The following is a 16,692-nucleotide window of genomic DNA, read 5'->3' as shown; positions in this document are numbered from 1 at the left end:
CTCGGTCGTTGCTGCGATCACGATATTATACTGTGCAATGGCACCGACAAAGCCTAATCTGCATCATACACGCAGTCTTGCGAGGAAACTATATTAGATACGAACAAATCTTTTGGGTACAACGACCCCGTCCAGAATCATCACATGTCTCTGGGCTCGACTTATGCGATCGGTAATCGTTATTTATCACATCGTTTAGGATTATACGAGACCGCGTTTTTTACGATGACGCATTGTAAATTGTAATACGATTTGATTTCGGCACCCTAAGTTGATCAAGGTGAAATATGAAAAAAATAAAAATAATAACATCAATGAACATCTCACTACCTGTCACTTTCAGATAGGTATTATGTACAACCGTCAGTGGTTGTTTTATTGCAACAATTGAAGATTTTTCACGGATCGTACATTATATATCCTATATAATATGGATCAATGGTTCCCAACCATTTTTACCACTTTAAATTGTATGATCGAAAGGCGTACCACTTTCTTTTTAAAACCTAAATTAAGAGAAGTTCAAAAACATTAGGCATGATCAAATATTTTTCACAATAAGTCTATAATAATTAATACATTTATGTAATTAAAAATTCGTATTTGTATAAAGTATAAATAAAAAATTACGTATGTGAATTACACGAGTAAAAAAATCTTGATTTTTAAATTATAATTCTTTTAATTTAATGTGAAATTATATTAGGCTGAATTAAACTTATTTTCACTTGTTAATCACTTTAAATGTCGTTTATTGTTCTGTATCGTAGGTATACTTGTATATAAAATATATAATCGTATATCGTAATTATACCCATTATCTTAGTTTTGCCACATGCGAAAAGTATACCCATAGTTGTAAAATTTACCTATTTAAAAAGTACAATATTAATAAAAAATATTTTCTAACACGGTTACACGTAGGTATTCTTTAAAATGCATTTGCATACAAAGAATTGGGAAATGCTGAATTACAGATGTGTAATAATCGTTTTTACATTTTGTGACTTCTGCGCGAGTGTTTATTGTTCATTGTCCAGTATTGCGGTAACTTAACTAATAATAGCCAATATAGGGTACATATTATTTACATTTTTTTTCTCCAGTTGACTGGAACGATGCCCAACGTACAAAATAGCCCGATAATTATAGTGTTCGATTAACGTATTACTACCATTTAACGGTGAACAGCACAGCTCCCACAGTCCATTAACATCATTGCAATTATTTACAGTAATAAGTAAAAACGTTTCCGCGTGGACACTATAACCGTAGACAGGTTCGTATTTTTATTCTTATCGGGTACATTTTTGACAAGTATTGACGGCGTGGGCTGAAAGGAAACAGCCAAGGTCATCGATCTAAGTCCAGTGACCGTACAGTTCATTATTCATATTAGGTTATATTACAATTATATGGAACTGCCGTGATAATTAATAAGCGATTCGATAAAAGATTAGCGACGAACCGATGATGGATACTGATATTTCGTTATAATATATTATTATGATACCGACATTAATTATTTTTTCAGCTTTTGTGCAACTCCGCGTTGGTAATTTATTATGATCAACGACACCCAACTGCAGTAGTTTTTATAAATTTCTTAGTTAGCGATCGCATTGTGCGCTGCACGGGACCGCATATCGAGCGACCGACAGGTTTTTAAAATGACCGCAGGTGTATAAAATTTTAAATGAACTGGTATCAATCAAAATGCAATACATAGAGGCTGGGAACTATTTTATACAACATGAGGGGAAAGGTTCCCGGTTGGAATTTAAATAACTCAAGCAGACAAGTTTGATGATTGAGTTTCAGACACCGGTACAGAGAGGTGCCTAATGAGAAAATCAAATGTATGCGTATAGTCATGTATAGATGGGTATAAATGTATAATATATGTATCTTTCCGAAATGACATTTAAATCCATATCATACGTGATTTTAATGTTTAATCCTTCGAGGTGCGTAACAACACACGTATTATACTTATACACAATTTAATATCCCTAACAGAGTTTGAAAACCAAACGAAAACTATTATGATGCAAAGTATTTTGTATAATTATTTTGAAAAGGGATAACAACTATTATAACTTATACAAGCATCTTCGTGTGACCAGACAGTGTGTACATTTTATAGAAGTCGTATTTCATATTTTTATCATTATTCTCTTTTTGAGTAAATGTAATTTTTCAATGACAAAAAAACCAAACAAAAATAAGCAGTCATTATTTTTTATTGCTATCTCAGAGTAATGTAAATCAATATATTATTCTAAATCTTGAATTTCATTATAAAATTTATAATACCTATGATTCATCCATCAGAAATAATATGTTAAATTGTCTGCATATCGCCTTTATTAATAAGCGCTCCTGTACAGTAAAATGAAAAACTATCTGAGGCGTAGGAAGTTCAACGAGGCTGAAAAAAAACTATCGGACACGCATGTGCGTATGTTGCAAATAAGATTACGTATTGTTAGCAAGATGACAAATTATATTTTGAACAAATAATTTCCAGTTTTCAATTCTCATGCTATTATACTATTTTGGTAGACACATCTATCTTCAAATTATTTTATTTATAAAGTTTTTAAAATGAAATGAATTTGTAATAATCGAAAGTAATTTAGTTGTAAGACGAATGTAATTAATCAATATAATTATACATTTTGGTATTAAGTTTATGTACACACGTCATATTTAATTTGTTTTGCACTTTTCACATAATTCTTTGCGTAATCTATTTATACTCAAATTACACACATTTTAATAAATTATTCATTACTCCATAAATAAGTACTAATTAATAATTCCTAGGTTTATTATAAAAATGTGTATATTAATACCTACTACATTATTAGGTATGGATCTATAATAATGGTATATAACACTATTTATTTTATTGGTAACAACGAATAAGTTCTAAGGATACTTTACTTCCTACTTGATAATTTGTTTTTTTTTTTAATAAATAAAAAATATTTTTAAAATTTCTATTACAATAATATTAAAAAATCTTATTTATTTATTCAGATGTTGCCTACATAAATTGCAATTTTTTTTTAACAACATTTATTAGTCAATAATTATTATAATTTTATTACACACTAGAATTTTTCGAGATCACATAATATTATAAATGAAAATGAAATCATTATACAATGTTCATGTAATTAAACATGTAATCAGTGAAATTTATAAAATGAAATTTTAAATTGAAATTTATCTGTTAACAGCTACTATATATGATATATTTTGATAGCAACTTATAACTTATTTGTACTTATTAATATATCGAACGTTTCGGTATTTACGGTATTATTTTGAATTTAGATTACGGGTAAGACAAATAAATTGAATTTGATTTTATTATTAACATAATCTACCCTCCCTTAAATATTTACTTAATTTTAATAGTATAGGTGTTTAGTTTTAGTTTTATATTTTTATTACTTTGTAGTTTGTCGTTTTCTAATCCACTATTATTATTTATTAATATTATATAATCATTAATAATTTATGTTGAATTTAATGTAATCGTGGTTATATTTTAGTTATTTTTTACTTGAGCCTTTAAAACGTTAACTATATATTAAATGAATAAATAAATTTTGAATTTAAAAAAAATAAAGAAATGTAATCAATTATCAGTATAATCTGATAATACCATTGATAAGAAACACTACGTATACACTCATTATATAAACGATTATTTTAATTGCACGTGCTTACTTGGCGTACGCTTTTTCCAGCAGTCCCGGCCAAAACTGATCGGTATGTGTAGATTGCAAAAACGCTAGCCGGTTGTTAACAGTTGGAAGTCTGTCGTCAACCAACACTTCCATCCACTCGCCACACCACCACAAACGAAACCGGAAAACGCCGCTATACTCCTTTTCGCTAGAAAGCGACTGGTCAGCCGGCACTACACGATAAAACAAACCTTTACAAAGGTACAGTACGCCCAGACAAGATACAAGCCATTTATCGCCTGCAACAAACATAATAAAATGTTCAATTAATGATTAACTATCTAATTTTGAAAACAGATTGTTATAAAAAAAAAATCGTTACATTGTAATTGTCGACAGATTATCAACAAATATTGTTACTTATTAGTTATTGGTGAATTTTATTGAATATAATATAGTATATTTTTTATTCTGTGTGTTACCTATTAGATATATGTATATTATTACTCGATCCGTTCCACAAGATCTAGCGAAACATATAATATATACCTGTTACGTATATAGTGTTTTATTGTATTATACTATTGACACATTTTTTCAGACGATTCTAAACAGACAAGTGTTTATACTAGGCACCTATATTTTAAAGTGTATCCACTGTATTCATGTATTACCCAAGATAATTTACTATTTGTAAAAATAATCCAATTTAAACGGTATCCCGTTTCAAACATAAAGAAAAAGGTGTATATTTTACGCCGTTGCTTTATACAATTTTATTGATATATAGGTAACTATCGTATTATTTTTAATTTTGTTTACTGTTTATTTAAACACCATTGAAATCTCAACGTTACAGTAGATAATATATTTGTATAGTTAAGTCATATAAGAACATTGAAATATTACATCAGGCGAGTGATTATTCTCGTTGTTTATATGGTCTAAAGAGTTTGTTGGTTATGCAATTTTGCGCATTCTAAATCTAAAATATGTTTATACTTTGGAATAGCAGCGTACTTATAATATTATGATATATGTACGTATGGTAGTTGCGTTGAACGGATCCAAAAGACGTTGTGTAGCGAAAATAAATGCATAATCAGTAACTGAGTAACTGTAGACAGATATATACCTACCCACTATAACGGGGTTGGTCGACCAACTGAAAGCATAAATAGATATGCACACATGAAAAAATCTCTTGATGAATCTCTTTTGTTAATCTGGGAATATCACAATAATATAATGTGCCGGCTAATTTGTTCCAGTCTCATACACTCGTCATGAACACATAGGCTCATAACTCTAGAGATACACCGTGAAACACTTGACATCTTTTGACTGACGTTTAAATCACCACATTTGTATTCTATTTTTTTTTTTTTTAATTGTTGTTGTAGGTGTACTTGTTTAAACAAATAAAACATAAACTACACGTATTGGCGTACCTAACCTATCTATCAGTTGTTTATATTCATTAACTTCGATGAAGGCTTCGAGTTGTTCAAAGCATACAACGTGAATCAAAATATATTCTATATCGTCAATGAATTACGGGAAACATTGTTGAATATTTTTTACTAATAATTTCTATACAAATGAACTCGTTTAGGTTTTTGTGATACTGTCAATAGGTACCGACTAAACCACATCCACACACATAATAGGACTGTACAAAATCCGTCGGACCATGTTGAATTATTATCATCATGAAAACCAAGTATTGTTTACTTTTTTTTTCCACAAGGTCATGTACACAAATCTTCATCCCGTGTAATGCTATTTCGTGGTCGACATCGTGTACATATTATATTTATTTTATGTTTCACAAACTCATAAAAACACATTGTTCCCGCCAAATGCAGATACGCTTGATCAATATCCACGTGTACTCGTATAATATAATTTTATTCAGTTCCGTTGTGTTGAAATAATCATCAGCTATGGATAATTTGATATGTTAGAGGATCGACATACTGAACGGTGGGAAACGAGGAACGGGCTATTATACTATACCATTCGGTTAGGACATTATTCCGTACAATGGCGATTTATTCTAATTAAATGATAATTTTCCGACTAGGAATTTCGAAATAACACAATCAATTTAAACTATTTAACCATGGCTTAATAAATTAATATAACAGTTATTCATGATAAAATGATAATTATTCAAAGTATAAATAATCGACATGTGTAGATATAATAGCCTTAGAATAAGATAAAGCAGTTTTAAATGCATCAAGTCCAATAATATATATTATGTAAAAACGTGAATTACTAAATACTTTATTAATGTTGGATCCAAAATAATATATATAGGATGTAAAGAATTTAATCCATACCGGTATACTCTATAGTTGATAGTATATAATTTTTAACAATTATTATTTATCATATATTTTTTAATCAGTTTCATCTTATGTCTTTTATAAAATGTCACTGCCTATATAAGTTTAAAATCGAATCTATAAAATATTATAGTTTGTTCGTTGTATTAAAGTTTATTACTACGTAAAAATAAATTAAGCAAAAGTAAATATTTTTTTTAATGTCAAAATTATATTTTAAGTATTACCTATAAAAAAAATATCTAATAAGCCTTTTGTATTCTATGACATGTTTGAATACAATATACTCGTACAATAAATAAAATCATTGCCAAGATTTATAAATAAAAATTAATAGTGACTCCAACGCATATTTAGTATCTTGTTTTTAATTAATCTTGAAAACTACTGCTGTTACGTTTAACATCAAACTTGGTATTATAAATCAAAATAAATAACCTTGAAAATTATACGAACTGTATAAACATTTTTTTAAGACATTTTGACAATTTAATTTGAAGACTGTGGTTATCGAAATCCAAATTTTAATTTATTATTTTTACAAAATATTTTTTATAATTTCAGTAAGATCACATAATACGTATATACATATTTTTCCTTTCTTTTTACAAATATTATATACAATGGAGTTATCGCCAGCTACTATCTATACAAGGCTGTGACCGTCACGACACTCGTTCTTTAAATCCTATACAATATTTATTATTGACCTATAGATATTATGTTTTATAGAAAATTGATAGAACTAGTCCGTACATGGTAAACGTTTGATTGAAATAAAAACAAAATTAAAAATGATTTACTCGGAATATTTATTTATGATCAATAAATACCTATGTTAATAGATTAACAATATATTATAAATTATTTCACAACCGATAGGAACTGCAGTTTGGTAAAGATAATTTCAATACTCAATTGATAAGTTTCATCAATGCTATTAATGTGTCACACAGCTATATTGACATGTATTCATATATATTACTGATGAACAAATCAAAATATTCTTAAATAAGTTTAATAATTCATAAATATATTAAACATTTTTATTTATACAGCATCTTAACACAAATTTAAAACATAGTTGTTAGTTTTCAATATTTTCATTTATCATACCATTTAAACCACATGCTCATCATTTATAATATTATTAAAAGAAAAATGATAATTTAGTTTAAAACGTATTATTCTAGTATTGTATAATATTTAAAATTAAAAAAAAAACCGAACATTTTAATTACATAAAATCTTATGTTAGCTTTTAACAAATTTCTATTTAGTCCTAGCAACTTAAATTATTTTTCAGTTTTCCAAAATGTTAAACAAGACCTTACGGAAATTAATTTTAATTTTATTCAATATTCAAAAAGAGCTGTAATTTTATTATTGTTCAATGTATTTTTAAAACAACTAGAGTATAAATCATTCACTATATATTTTTCTATAACTCAAACGAGTGTTTTTAAATAAATTATGTATGGACTATAGATATCAACTCCCAAGTATACGTACCTAGGTAACTAATTTATTTTACTATAATAGTTATCATAAAAATATAATATATTTTGAGCTATGTACTTAGTACATATCTAATGCATTTAAAACTACCTCACATTATGTAATAATAATTGATATATATTTTCATATAAATAATTATCTTAAAAAAGTTTTTTATTACCTATCAACCATTAGACTATTCATAATTTTTGAAATAAAATAAATTATTTCTCATGTATCTATATAGATATAATATATATAATTTTATATATAGTAAAAAATAAAATTGTTCAATAAAACACTGAAATTATGTCGAGTTTAGTAAACTAATAAATATCAGAAGAAAAAAAATTAAATGCTAAGACATGTTTTAAATTTTTATTTAGTACCTATAAAACGATATAATGTAATTGAAATGGTTTAATTTGTAGTGCGAAATTGACATACTTTGCTTCTTGCTAAAACAATCAAAATTAAGGCTAACAAAACTGTCATTCGCAATGACAATTGAAAATTCTACGATAGTAACGTTTTTTATGAGTGATAATGATGTATGGATTAATGGTGTTATTTAAAATAGGTAAATAAATAAAAGCGTTTACTAGAATAATATATATTGGAAAAAATAAATGTATATCTATTGACAATTTTCTTGCACATTAAGTATCAGAAATTAGGCATGGACACTCTCTCTGATTTTATTTTGCCCTTCTATTACAGATACAGACACAAACCATAGAAGTGAAAGTTAAAAAACATGAGTTTTCAAAAAATGGTAACTATATAGAATACACAAAAAAAAAAATTAAAAGCAGAGAATTTGAGTAAAAAAAATAGTAATTAGAACAAAAAAAAAAAAACATTTTATTTTTCAATCTAATTCTTAACAAATGAAACGAGACGAAAATAAAAATATTTAACGACAAATCATCTATTAACAATTAATAACACTTACCCATTTTCCCTGGACTGATATCAAATTGAGACGTAGAATCACTGACAAAAACCGGTCTATTACAAATCTCCTAAAACAAAAAGTATAATATTATAATTTATTTATTGTAGATCTGATAAATTTAAAGTCTATACAATTAATGCAACATTTATTTAGATGTGTTTATTAAATTAAATATTACAATAATAATCTAATCAAGGTATAAATAATATACTGTTTGTGTAAATTTATATATTAATAAATAAATAAAATAACAAAATATTTTATCTATTTAGAAGTAAATAATTCCATGACTCCTTTTATTCAGAATTATTAAATAATTAAAATTTTGTTTCAAATAAAATATAAACAAAACTTTTTTTATACATAGATGTCATGTGCTGAAACGTAACTTCGTTGTCTATTACACTATTTAATGATGCATATAAATAAACCAAGACACAAAAGCTATTCTTCAAGCTTTTAATTTTTAATGATTATAAAATGGGAAAAGAAAAAACTTAATTTAATGTCGTCTAATAAATTGATAAGCCAATAGTTTTGATTCACAATATAAAACACACTCAAAAAAAAAATAATATAAAAGAATATTGAATGGAAATTTCTATATTTAAAAAAATTATAAAAATAGTATATTTGTTTCTATCATTTAAATATATTAAAAAAACAATACATATGGTTATATTTTATGTACATATTATACAACCTTATTTTTATACTGTAATAGCTATATTATGTATAAGCAATCATAATAATACGCACTTAACTATGATTTTTTATTTGAAGATAATTATATTATATTTTGAATGGTTAGTTATTTTTATTTTTTATATTACTATATTTTAGTTATATTTTTTAATTTATATTATTTTGTTCTTTTTGTTATAAATTTACTTTGAAATGTTATTTTTTATATTCCGAAATCCATTTAATGTATCTCACTTTTCATTAAAACCGTTTCCAATAATTCAAAATGGACAATCGTAGCGATTCAAATGCAGTTTCGTATTGTTTGATTCTCATTCCTCACATACAATGACATATAAATGTGTTTATGTATAATATGTACATACATAATACATGTGTATCGAGTAGATACGTATAAATCGTAAATGTACAATGTATATAAATGAATGGAATTTGGAAAACAGAAAGAAAAAAAGTAATAACATATAAAAAAATATGTATGCTACACCGTTCAATAGACGGTTTCGGCCGAGGGATATCATCTCCCGTTCATAATATTCACAGCCAGCCAGTTTCACTGGGCACAACTTATACACACGCGCGCGCGCGCGCGCACATAACCTACTTACAATGGTCAGTGGTTCTTCATCATACGCGTATAAAAAGGAAAAGAAACACGTATTTATACACTTATATCGTACACGTATATATTATCATAATATAATATTATTATATGATATATTATTAAACTTTTATTGTCAAGATTTGTTGTAATTTATTTTATTTTTCAATTTATAAACGTTCATCGATTATCAATGACGAATGACGAACAAAACGAATAAACTTAGGTATTCAAACGACAGACATCATGATACATTGGAAAATGTGGTCGCTTTGGTCGTTATTATGTGCTGAGAACGAACACTGCAGAGATATCGCTTTTACAGACTCGACGGTCCGAAACTAGAAAATAATTACGCTCTATGATATAATACACATATACATATATTTAGTAGAAGAAAAAATAAATGGTAATTGGCCATTCGTATTTATTTGTTTCAGTGACATTTCTTAACAATGCAACAACGCATAATTAAGGAGCCGGAACATGACGAAACATTAATGCAAAAATAATTTGTCGTCCTATGCGTGGGATTTTAATATTTTGTGTGATTTTAAAAACATCATTAAATATTGGTAATTTATCTCTGGATTAAACGGTGATCATAATTATTTTTTTCATTCGAGTTAGAAAAAACATCTACCTACTGTAATTGAAATGAATTCGTTTTATTTAACTGTATTTTTATTATTAAAAAAAAAAAAATCATACATTTAAATAAGAGTTTTAGTTGAATTATTCGAGTGAAAAATAACATCTATTATACAGTATTTAGAATATTATGTCGTATTAATTTGCTCAGCACAGCTGGGTCACTTTTTATAAACAATTATAGATTAATAAACCATTTCAATTACAACGCATTGCATTGTAGTTATTATTGATTTTTAATGCCAAAATGAAAAAAAAAATTTTATTATTGAATCCAATACGCGAAGAACGTACGAATTTTAAGTTTATTATACATAGTATATGACCATTATTTAACTGTCAAACTGATATATGTATACATATATATATCTGTAGTTCGATTAATATATGATTAATAACAATAAGCCACGACAGTATTTAACTAGTCAGAACATATTTAGTTTGGTTAATTGTAAACGGTTTAGGAGAGGTTATTAGTCGCATTGTAAACGGACGGGAATGTTTTTCATATAGTGGTGTAGATGGAATTATATTAGTCATGCATTCGAGAATGCGGCGGCGCAACTTGCATACGTATGCTTCAATGCTTATACATCAGGCTATTATATTGAGCATGTGCCGCTGTACGTCGATGTGCATCGTATTATAATGAAGCCAACATGTAATATAGGTAGATAACCAAGTAATAGTAATTAACATTGAATACAAGTCCGATAGCAAAACAATAAATACGAATTTCAATTCTTGCGATGAACAATGGTTACATATAGTCACGATGAGTGCATTGAAGACCTCTCGCAGAGAGCGACAATAATGTTCGCGACTCGTTGGGTGCGAACTTTGGGAGTGGCCTTATCGACAAGTCCGATATACAAGCTGGACCCAGTCGATGACATAATCGACGTAAGATGCGTAGGGCATGTTATTATAATATTACTTACGTTACATAATACACACACACACACACATATATAGTAAAGTTAGTATGCGAAATTAATAAATTAATTCACATCTCATCATTTTGATAATAATCATTTTACGAACAGCTGGTGCATCATTTGCTTTGTTCAAATTGCAAATTCTCGTCCCATCCACGTAAACGACCTTTGGGCGAACCGGTTCATAGCATAATAACAATGATTATCTGACTATAAGAACACGATTGCATGTAGTCGATACAGAAAACGGATTAAAATTACAGAAAAAAATGACATACGCTGTTGAGTCCCGGCATAAATATGCCACTGTTAAAATTGAACAGATTGTTACTCGATATTTATTCAGTTCAATTCGAAAAAATAATGTACCTAAAGTGTAACATTAACTATTTTAAAAACTAATTGAAAAAATAAAATATATTATATTATATAATATAAATTAAAATGGAATATTATTTTCGTGTTTAAAATGTATTTTAAAATAATGTAAAAGATTTAGTCAAAATAGTACTTGGTAAATACCTAAGTAAATAGATTTTCAACATTTTCAAAGTATTCATTAAAATGCTAAGTATATATCTTATGTACTTATACAATATACAAAATATACTATTTATAAGTAAACGAACCACGTTGCAAGTTGTATAACTACACAAAATACAGTAACATGTCATTCACGTGGCTTATATGCACTGTAATAATCTGTTAATAATACAGGCGTTCATTATAATACCTTATTTATCCGATTTAACGTAATTTAATTTTTAAAGGTCGTTGTATCGTTATCTCATACCTACTACTTTATAGTACCGTGTGGGTGCTCGATCATCCTACTAGTTATATACATTTAATATTTATATAATCGCCCACCATCATCTGTCTACCTTATCGATTAATTCCACTTAGTTAAAAACTTCTTTTATAGTGCAGCTTCGAAATATCATTAACCTGTTACTGACCTTGGGTCTTTTCCACACAAATTGGAATGGAGGCTTTTGGTGGTAAAACACTGACGACTGGGTGGCTGGAAAATCGGGATCTTCCCATAATTCACCACGTTTTTGACACATTCTGTGAATTCTGTCGTAATCGCCCATCACGAAAAGGTCTATAGAAAAAAAAACATGTGATTATCATAACAATATTTAGGTATGAGGTTAAAATATCAACGCCTATACCCGCCAGTCTTTAAGTATTATACACGCAGAATGCACACATATGATGCGTCCACACTCACAGGTATCTTATTTATAATAAAAACTAAAATAAATAACTAAAATATTCTAAAATAAAATTATAAAAATTGACTAATATCAAATTGCATTTTACGCATATAGTAAATACCTAACATTATTAAATTAAGTTAGTAAAATTAAAATAAAAAAAAAAAACATTTTATTTAATATAGATACATTATAATAAATCCCGAAAATTTAAAAATAATAATATAATAACTAACAAGGCTTAGTGTACTATCCATTGAATACAACGGAATTAAATTTATTTCAACGTAAAATTCTATTGTAAACAAATTAATTTTGATATTATTATCAAAATGAACTTTCAATGTATAATAATATATAATTAAATAGGTAAGAAATCGTTTTATGCTATTTTGCACTCAGTTATAACTTATAACATACAATTGCAATTAAAATTAATATAATGAGATAGAGAGCCAAACCCTCCAATGTCTATGTTGATGGATGTATTTTTTTGCATAAAAAATTAGGTTACGTGCAGGATTTCCGGATTCAAAGCCCATAGCATATTATATTCAGGTGAGTTTTAGGAATGCGGTTCATTGGTCTGTCCCAATATACTTATTTGATCCCCGGCCAGCCCCCGGAAGGCATCTTAAGTAAAAGTCAATTTTTGCAGGGAAAGTAGTTAATTGATTGGCTTCATTTTTTTTTCCGCTGACTGCTATATAATAACGCATATATGGTCTGTCATTTTTTTATTTCGGGTTCATGTGCAGCCGGCACGTTGTTCTATAGCTTGACATCATCGACCGGAGTTTAAGGTCAACGTATCGTCCTCCTCCCACGACCCGAGCGACCATAAACATGGTCATCATTTACAGTAATTATTTTCCCGTCTGATATTAGATTTTTTTCTGCTAACAATCATTTGGCACCAAATATATAATGATTATACACATATAATATTATTTAGGTATGTACTGTTTATAATACGAGTATTTACCTTTTATAATATTTTAGTTCACAGGTATTAATATCGAATTACATTTTTCAAGTATTATATGTCTTTATATAGGTCATCGAATGTGATTTTTCCATAATCACTGCGAGTATACAACTGGGTGGTGGTAATTATACGAAATACATTTTTATACCCTTATCAAAAATGTTAGGTCCTTATGGAAAAAAATATAATAAAAAGACAATATTGTATAACCATTATTATTATTGTAACAATATTTGTAAAATATAAAGCTATAATTGTGATCTATGGATTGCATATACATATTATACATGATATTATATATGTTACGTTAATGAATATACCGGTCGTTTTATTATTTTGAATTAAAAATCATTAAAATATAAAATATTTTATTTTTAATCAAGTAAGAAAATAGTTTTCCGATAAGTATTACGTTGTCTTAAAAACAATTTTAAATGGACTTATGTGAGTTGAACAAAGAACGAAAAATGTATAAAAATGATTTATTTTAGTTGAATGTTATGTACTCTACTCTTGTGGTTGTACCTAGCATTGCAAATAAATAATTTCGTGTGAATTTAGAGCAGATGAATGTTCGTTTTGTAAATCGTGTCTTCGAAAATCTGATAAATATGTTACATTTGTTATTTGTTGTTCTAAGAGAGATCTTATAGATATTCTGTGTAGGTACAACTCATGACGTTTTTATTTTTATAATATATCTAAATGTGTATGAATGTTTAATTTTATATTTTTTTTATTAACAAACTGCTAGAAATTCATTTAGGCGTATCACTAACATATTATACGCTAGTAAATTTTTAATATTTTTACAATGATTGTTGTATAGATAACTGTAAAAAAAGGTAACTTCACAATCTCACACTATATTATCGTATAAATATAAAACATACGCTGTATGTGAGTTAATAAAGAATTTCACGGTTAATAATGATAATAGTAATATAATACGAACTATACCAGAAATACAAAGGTTCAATGTCCCATACTCAACAGCATTATATTTTGGATAGGTGTTAGCATGATGTCACCTGTTAACAATCATTTCACGTTTGTGCGCGTCCGTGGAACATCGCTAATATAATGTGTACCTACACTAATGTTGGGGCCAAATACGTGCGATGAATATACCAATAGTCGGAATGCTTAAGCCAAACTGTGGAATTTTAGCCATAAATACAATGGATACATCTGGTTTTTGTTAACGAAACTTAAAAGCAACTCGGTACTGAATATTTAAATCATTTACTGCTCACATTACTAATTTTTAAAACTTGTAATGAATTGAATTTATAAAAACAAGATTGAAATATTTAATTTAAAAAAAAAAAAAAAAAATAGTAAAAATCCAAATTAAAAGAAATAATTTTCTATCAACTACTTCAAATAAAATAATAATTTTAAAATTTATATTATTTTATAATAAAACATTATTAATAACGAATTAACAGTTTAATTTAATTTAATTTAAAATTATTTATTGTAAGTAATCACTGATTTTAAGTCGAGTTAATATATTTTAAAGTTATTATAAATGAACATATTGAATAATATTTTAGACATAATATGTTTTATATATAAAATAAATTTATAATTATACATAATATAATACAAAATAATGGCATAGTTTTAGATAGAACTTAATCTTTAACATGAGTTCTATATAATTGCATTATAACTCAATTAAGCTAGAGGTAAATAGTATAATAGTACCTACTATGAGCATATGTAAATATACTTAGTGGTTAGTAGGTTACCTATTAGGTTTCGAGATACTTAACCTATCCTATTATGTATCTGCAGTGACTCCTATAACTTATTATAAGCATGTGTATAGTATTAATCTTATCTTATAAATAAAAGTATTTAACTAGAGCAATTAAAATTGAAACGTAACTATTATAAAATACGCAATTGTTTTTATTTAAAACTGTTATTTATCATAACTATACAGGAAGTTACATGTTTTCAGAAATTTGTTAAAAAACGAAAAATAAATTAAAAAATAACAATTTTTTTAAACTTTAATGTAATCAAATTAATTTTGAAAGAATACCAAATATTTAGATGTTTTTATATTAAAAAAATTGTTTTTTCTGGTGATTATTATTTTGAAATATTATGCTTGTAAAAATGAATTTAGAGATGGTTGATAATCCTAAATCGTACGTCTAAAAAATTAGAAAAACCTATTTTAACATAATTTTATATCATTAAATTTATAGGCATATTGTTTATATTTTTGGAAACAATGAACACATCTTTCTTTTATTTTATAAATAAAAAATAAGATCAGCGGAAAAATAAATTTAAAAAAAAAACTAAACAAATTAATGATTCTAATCACTCATAACAAATATGAGAAATTATTCAAAACCACAATAATATACACGCAAATGATACTATATGGATGGATGACACTCTGTACCTAATTTTTGATCCAGATTAAAACTGTTAAGTGGATCTCAATAATGCATCCTGGTCATTCAGATTTACAAATTATTGGTCCCATGTATCTGGTCTAGCCTGTTTTCTTATTATTTTTTATGAGCCTAATATATAATTACAAATAAATATCGCATAGCTACGAACGTTATAACCAAACGCTTAAACAACATTCCAAAATATTTTACATCAAATTTCTATAATATTAATACTTAATATGTTTCACATCTCGTTATAGGCATGAACATAAATATTTTGAATAAACTATCTTATAATTTAGAATTTTAGATTTTCCCTTTGATATTTATCGGTGTATTATATCTTAAAATATAATGTCTAATATTATCATTGCACACAATTCTAGTTGTAGTGCTCTACTGCTGTGTAAAATCCATATCGATTAATAATAATGCGATTGAGTCAAATTTTATATAGAAACTCACGTTGTCAATTTCCAGAACTGCAATACAATACACTACACTACACTAAATTCGAGTAGCATTCGCCAACTTTGAACAATACTTATCACAAGTTTATAATTTTTATTTTACACTAATTTAAAAGAAATAACACGATCAGAACAAATAACTAACACACAACCGCGCCGCAGGACGAACACCTGTTAACT

The 16,692-nt window shown here is 26.9% G+C and overlaps 1 protein-coding gene across 1 annotated transcript in view; it reads right to left on the bottom strand.

Annotated features, from left to right (window-relative positions):
* LOC113553805 (calpain-C) overlaps window positions 1–16,692 on the bottom strand; it is a 25,764-nt gene extending 9,072 nt beyond the window's left edge. Inside the window, exons 1-4 of the mRNA XM_026957347.1 lie at window positions 16,508–16,692; window positions 12,368–12,516; window positions 8,511–8,580; window positions 3,745–4,003 (exon numbers count right to left, since the gene is read on the bottom strand). Coding sequence (XP_026813148.1) covers window positions 3,745–4,003; window positions 8,511–8,580; window positions 12,368–12,505 — 467 coding nt within the window. The 5' untranslated portion in view covers window positions 12,506–12,516; window positions 16,508–16,692. The remainder of the gene's footprint in view (window positions 1–3,744; window positions 4,004–8,510; window positions 8,581–12,367; window positions 12,517–16,507) is intronic.

This window comes from Rhopalosiphum maidis, chromosome 1 (genome assembly GCF_003676215.2).
Source record: "Rhopalosiphum maidis isolate BTI-1 chromosome 1, ASM367621v3, whole genome shotgun sequence".
Taxonomy (NCBI): domain Eukaryota; kingdom Metazoa; phylum Arthropoda; class Insecta; order Hemiptera; family Aphididae; genus Rhopalosiphum; species Rhopalosiphum maidis.
Note: the sequence above shows the minus strand (reverse complement) of the source record. Positions and strands in the feature narration are given on the sequence as shown.